This window comes from Echinops telfairi, unplaced genomic scaffold (assembly GCF_000313985.2).
Source record: "Echinops telfairi isolate 266 unplaced genomic scaffold, ASM31398v2 ScPeMD7_7469;HRSCAF=8507_1, whole genome shotgun sequence".
In the NCBI taxonomy this organism is placed as follows: Eukaryota; Metazoa; Chordata; class Mammalia; order Afrosoricida; family Tenrecidae; genus Echinops; species Echinops telfairi.
This window is the reverse complement of record NW_022111373.1, coordinates 32,809,338-32,816,110: the sequence shown is the minus strand read 5'-3', so window position 1 is coordinate 32,816,110 and position 6,773 is coordinate 32,809,338. Positions and strand designations below refer to the sequence as shown.

The 6,773-nt window shown below is 42.6% G+C and overlaps 1 protein-coding gene across 4 annotated transcripts in view; it reads right to left on the bottom strand.

Moving 5' to 3' along the window:
* Window positions 1-2,055: 2,055 nt before the first annotated feature.
* The window catches only part of LOC101657718 (neuronal regeneration related protein), a 28,879-nt gene continuing 24,161 nt past the window's right edge, over window positions 2,056-6,773 (bottom strand). For all 4 annotated transcript variants that reach the window (XM_045285021.1, XM_004706585.3, XM_045285022.1 and 1 more), the window contains one exon: window positions 2,056-3,804. In XM_045285021.1, the coding sequence (XP_045140956.1) occupies window positions 3,679-3,804 (126 nt within the window). In that variant the 3' untranslated portion in view covers window positions 2,056-3,678. The remainder of the gene's footprint in view (window positions 3,805-6,773) is intronic.

Sequence of the window (6,773 nt, the reverse complement as noted above, 5' to 3'; positions counted from 1 at the left end):
CGTAGAGCTTCCGAGACTGTCAATCTTTAAAAAAGCAGATCAACTCGTCTTTCTCAGAGCGATTGGTAGGCCAAACTGAGGTTAACAGGCCCTTAAGTAAAAGGTGTAACAATGCAGTGATTTTTGAGTAACTAGCATATGACAGATGGTGGTGATGTCATAGGTCATAAAAGACAATATGGCTCTCTCCTCTAGCTCTCTCTTGAATTACTCACTCTGACAAAAGTCAGAGGTCATGAGGACACTCAAGCAGCCCTACAGAAAGACCCATATGTTGAGAAACAGAGGCCTCCTGTCACCAGTCTCATGTGTATCATCTTGGGAGTGGATCCACCACCCCAGTCGAATCTTCAGATGGCTGCACTCCATGGACATTGCTGCCTACAACTCCTGGGAGACCCTCAGCCACGACCACTAGCTATTCTAATTCGGAATTCCTGACACCAGAATTTGTAAAATAAGAAAAGTTTGTTGTTTTATGGTGAAATGTTTGGTGGTGGTTTTATTTATGGTGCTAACTTATACAATTGAGCATAAAGCTGTCCAAATCACCCCACTCCCATGGCCTAGCCTCCTTGTGGTTCTCGGTTCCTGGGTTTTCAGTAAGCTCTAAGGCAGGATGTAATCCAGGGGTGGGTAACAACGGCCTGCAAAAAGGAAAATGCCTTCAAAATCATGGATTAATGAGTTGCTTGACCAAAAATAGCAAGCTAGATTTTAAATCAATAATTTTACATGGCCTCTGATATTATAAATATCTAAGTGGACTTTAGCAGAAAAATGATTGCCTGCCCCTGATGTAGAGATCATATCCCGTATATACTCGTGTATAAACCGAGTTTTTCTGTACATTTTTAATGCAGTTTTTGTGGTAAAATTAGGTGCCTCGGCTGATTTTCGGGTCTGTTTATACTCGAGTATATACGGTAAGTAATGAGAGCCTCTTGGGGAGGAAAATAGGCATTGCATGGAAAGATGAAAGATAAATACAGTTAGAAACTTTTGTTGCTCCCCCCACCTGGAAATTCATCACAATTCCTTCTTAACCTTAGCTGAGATAACCAAAAGAAATGGTAAAGCCTCCATTTCCAAAAATTTCCTGTTAGGATGAACATGCTCGTTATTGGGCAGGCAGCTGGGATTTAGCTTTGCCCTTATTGATAAAGGTAAAAGTTCAGGGTCAAGAGGAAGCAACACAAATATGAGGTGTACATGAATTTCAAATGAATCTCATTACCCCAGATCATAAACATCCCTCCTGGCACACGCGTTGAGAGCCAGCATTTCCTGGCCAGTATGCCCCCCCCCTCCCCCTCTGGGGGCTATGCGTCCTGTCCTGGCTTTTGTTGTTGATGTGGTTAGGTGGCTTTGTCTCTAGGGACCACAGGGAGAGATGAACAAAGCACTGCTCTGCCCCGTGCTAGCCTCAGTTTTCGCAACTTGAATGTAGTCTGAGTCAAGGTTTCACTCCCATCATGGATGAGAAGAGACTAGCGTGCCGTTCTCCTGCCAGGAGAGAACCCTCGTCCGATGAATTCAGGGTGAGGTGAGACCTCTAGAAGGTGTGGGGATGTCAGTGCCTTCTTACTATCTGCTGAGTACAAATGATTGCAGTACTAACGACTCTACTACCTAAAGTGTTTCTCCTCTTGCCAGTTGCTCTGTGTAAATGCCAAATAATCCATGAAGGGAGGTCAGGTAGCTTTCGTTGTGCGGGGAGACTATCACAAAGTTGGTCTTACTGACAATGAGGGAGAAGGACCATGTTCTGAGATGGGCTTGCCTTGAAATGGAGAAAAAGTGAAGGCCTTGGTGTACCGCTCCTCTTTGTTCCGATGCAGCCGTGCAGCTGTCCTCTCAATGAGTCATAGTCTAACCTGTAACCTTACACAACCCTCAGAGGAGAAAATGCATGAACAGCCGGGCTGATCCTTCTGGGTTTCCCCTGGCTGGACGGGCCTCACCTGTGGGGCTCTGGGGGAAAATGAATTAGCGAGAACCCGTGAAGACATTCAACAGTCAACCTCTTCAATAAATGAGCCAAGATGGAGAGCGTTACCTTACAGCTTGCATATTTATTGAACAAATGCTATTAAAATAGCTAAAATACATTGGGTACTTGTTGTGAGTGCATCAGTAAAGATCACATTGTTACAAAAGCCTGCATTTTCAGCAGTACACAACTGCAGTTCTACATAAATGCCACAGATGCAAATACTGTTTTCTTGCTCTATTTACACAGCTGATAGACCTATTCTAACAAAGAGGTGGGGGGGAGATGCACAAGAAACTCAGGTCGATGGAGGAGGAGGAGAGAACGAGGAGGGCAGTGCATGCATCATCGGGGTTGAATAGTCAGAAGCAGACAGTTCAGAACAAGGCCTGCCCTGTCAAAGGAAGAGCTAAAAGACAGTTATATAAAAATTAAGGTGGGCTTTCAGACTGGCTAACACAACAACATTCCATGAGTTGATGGTGTTTTCAGATTTGATTTGATTTTACCCATTTCATTGGGAGCAAGGACAAAAATGTAAATGCTATACCTTGCTTATCACAAATGCCTAAAGAGTCCTCTGCTTTAAAAAATAATAATAATAAAGTTATTTTTACAGCTTAATTTTGGGGGATGGTATACTTTTCATAGTCTTAAGAAGAATCCAGATTTGGTTTTTTGGCTTTTCTGCCCCCTCCCCCCGGTGATTGTTTGTCAAAGAGTTTGCCCCTTTTTCAAATATCCTTTCAGACAAAACGAACCCAAAAGATGCCTAACAATGCCTGTAAAATTATTGCTTTTCCTTCTCTGGGTTAGGTAGGCGAGGCTACAGAAAGAAGGAGATTTGGGTAAATAAATTACAGTTTTGTGATTGCTCCCGCTACAGCGATTGCACGTGTGTGAGGCCAACCCTGGAGAGGTGGTCTCCGTGCACTCTCCGATAGCATTTACTCAGCCTGCTACACTGACGAAGAAAGCCACGCTGAAGACACAAGGAAAACGAGTCAATCCAGTCTAGAGAACAACATTCAGGGAAACAAAGTACCAACACCCTCTTAGAACATGGAAATAAAATATAACTCCATCAGAGCTACCTCGCCAAGGAGCATGTTGAAAGTCCAAAATAGCACCATTCATCAGTGTCTCAGGTCCTGTGGCAGCATCTCAGTCACTTACCACAAGGAAACAATGAGTTTCAAACTACTTCTATACATCAAAAGAGTACATGGATAAAATATAGAGCTATACAGACAATTGATGAACATAAACTACTACGCTTGTTACATCTAAATGAAAAAAAAAATAGGGGGACTCTTAGCCTCTGCCTGAAGCAGTCGGGGGAGCTGTGGGAGGGAAAGGCAGGGAGTGAACCAGTTATGAGAGAGCAGTAGGAGTTTGAGTTGTGGAAGACATTGTTGTATCGAACCAGGCCTGAAGGCCCACCTGTAGGGGGTTGTAAACGTGGATTCACAGTGTGAAATTCTGAGTGTTTTCACTTGAGTCAGAAAGATTAAAAACTGGTTTGATGATACCTATTTGTCCACTGTAAATTCTCTAAAGCAAGGCTCAGAGTCCCATAGTTTCTTCGTATACTTGATGATTTACACAGAAAAAAATCCCATATATGATACCATGATCTCATCAATACCCATACACCATATGTAATACAAATGGAGGTGTCACGATTAAAAAGAGTAGAGGTAACGGATGCTTGCAGGGAGGAGCTCATCACTGCCACGTGGCGTCAGGGAGGCAGCTGCAGTCTCTTCACCTTTCTTGCGATTCACTTCCTTTGGGATAGGAAGTCTGCCCTGAAAAGTAGGCGGGACCACACATGGACAAACGTACACAAGAAAGAGACAAAGTTAGTAGGCTTCCGATTTGTTTTCTATCTAACTTTCCTTCTCCCTCCTATTTTCACCCTTGAATTCTTAGTGTTTTGACAAGCAGAGTTGACATGCTTAAACACAGTCCATCTGAGTGCAAACACGAGGTCTGTCGGGAGAGGAGGTAACTAGAAACTAGCCTCCTTTGCTTTATTAGAATGAAGAGCTCCTGGTGGTGTGCCCAGCCCTGTGTAAAGCAGCATTCTCCAGAGTTGGGATGTTGACCATGGTTTCTATTATCAGATGAGGGCTGACATCAGATGCGCCGAGTGCTGCGAGTAGATGTTTTGGTCTTTTTTTCCCTAAGAGAGCTCGATGAGAACGCTAGGCCTCCCTCCACCACTGCACACACACCCCACCCCCCAAAAAACAAACAAAAAACCAAGATGAAATCTATTGCTATTGAGTCTATTATAACTCATAGCAACCACACACCAGCACGGAACTGCCCTTTAGGGTATCCAAGGCTGGAAATCTTTATGGAAGCAGACTGCCAGATCTTTCCCTCACGGAGCAAACTGCCAACGTGTCCATTAGCTGTTGTACACTTAGCTGCCTGCTTAGCAGCATTTAAGTTGGCTTCAAGAATGATGGTGTAGTTGGTGGGGTTGTAATCCGTGTTCTAATATACAGTAAAATACATATTTTTAAAAATATCACAATTTACAGAGATCTTACATATAGCTTATCTATAAGTGACTGACCCAGTCCATGTGGGTCCTGCCTGCCCTGTGGTCAGAACCAGAAGTCATATTTGCTGATAAAGTTTCCATATTAAATACAGTGTGTATCTAAATATGTATTTTAAAAGTCCCAGTCTTGGAGAAAATACAACATATTTTGGGTGTATCTAAAATCTACTGACTAGGCACTTCAATGATCCAATATCATAGTGATTTAGAGGGAGTCTAATATCATTAAATACAGTGAGTCCAAAGCAGAAATATGCAAGCTAAAAAGTTCATCGCAGGCGTACAGATACCTATAAGCACGCTAAATGATTTAGGTAAATCCCCAAACGTGTCATCTTGGGCAGTACCTTGCAGCTGTAAAAATGCTTTCACTCTTGAAATGTTGGCATGCAATACCAAGATTGTGAAAAGAAATCCACTGCGATCCTACAGGTTTTACAATAATGCTTTGGTTTCCCCTCTGACAGCTAGCAAGGCTCAAAAATACGGCACACTGGGGTTTTGAAGAAATGAGTTCAATAGCTGTTAATTTCACCTTTACTTAATGGTCAATGGCCAGACTGTCAATGGTCAGAAACAGAAATTAAAAGATAATAAATATGATTTCACTCAATAACCACACCTTTACAATTTGTAATTCACTGTCATTGAGTTGATTCGGACGTATACCAGCCCTGGCTGGTCTTAAAAATGTAGTCTTTTGTTCAGAACGGAACATTCGTCTCTCTACAGATGAATCTCATTCTCACTAATCTCTTACCTCTATGAAACAAATGTGCTACACAATGACAGGAAGAGCTGGGTGGGAGTTGCGTAATTTACAGTGTCTGTTGCGGGGCGTCCATATGTGTGCCGGTGGTCAACATGCTCGGTGGCTAACCAAAAGGCTAGAGGTCTAGTCCGTCCAGCGGTATTGTGGGAAGAGGCTTGCCATTTATTCCCAAGGAATCAGCCATGGGAAACCCTATGGGTGTGCATATGGAACATATGTACACTGTACAGTGGGTTAGTGCAGATATCATTATCTGCAGATATCATTAGTGCAGATACATTACCATGTTAAAATGTAATTTCTTATCCTTTGATCTTCCTTTTGACCCATTTAAAAAAATTGATTTAGTTAAAAACAAAAGTGTAGGAGAACTACATATGGATTAAGCTTCCAGTGAATCCCCTTTGGCCATGGCCCAGGGATGTGAATAGCTTTTTCATGCAGCGTGCACTGGAAAGTGGATTATCACAGATAGAGTTGGGTGAAAATGTAACACCTTATCATCTGACTTCCCCTTTGGATCCATTTAAAATTTGTTTTCATAGTTAATATTTTTTATTTCTTTTCGATTAGGGTTTTTCTGTTTTATTCTGTTATTGTTGTTAGGTTTTTTGGTTTTTTGGAGGGGTGGGTGGTTTGCATGGTTTTCTGTGTATGAAATCCAGGATAGGTAAATCTAGAGAGAGAGTGACTAGATTAAGAGTTTCTTGGGGGGTGTGGCAGAGGAGACTAGGGAGGAAGGGGAGCTCCTAACACTGAGGACCAGAAAGAAGGCAATGTTCTAAAATTTGATTGTGGTGATGAGTACAACTCTTCTTGATATGACTGAACTATCGAATTATATATTTAGATTATGTGACAATAAAAGTCTTAAAAATAAACCAACCCTGTGGCCCACAGCTATACCCTGACACACAGAGTCAGGGTTGACTCCGTGGCAGCCAGTACTGGTCCTTCCTGACAACAACAAACAAGCATCCGGGAAGGAGAATATTTCAGGTACGCCTTGCCTGGTTTTGCTTTTTCCCTCCACTCTTTCAAAGCCCCAAACCTGCATGCATGTGCCCATTTATTATTCATGTGCTACTGCCTACTATGGCTTGAGCACCGTTAGATTTTGAGGGTACATGAAGTAAAACAGAAACCAACCAAAGTCCCTGCCCATCCTACACTTAATTTGTTTTCTGTATGGGTGACACCCACATAAAGGGCAAAGGCCTGTATTAGGACCTTTCGGCTTCCGCAGCAAGGGGAATAGGTATTCAGAAGAAGCGACACAAAAGTGTCTTCTTTCTCCAGAAGTCAGACTTAAAAGAATCCAGGCAAAAGCAGTCATATTTTCCTCCAGCATCTAGTCCATAATGGCTCTTGCCTTATCAGACTGAGGAAGGAGTCCTAGTGGTGTAGTGGATTAGGCTTTGAGTTGCTAA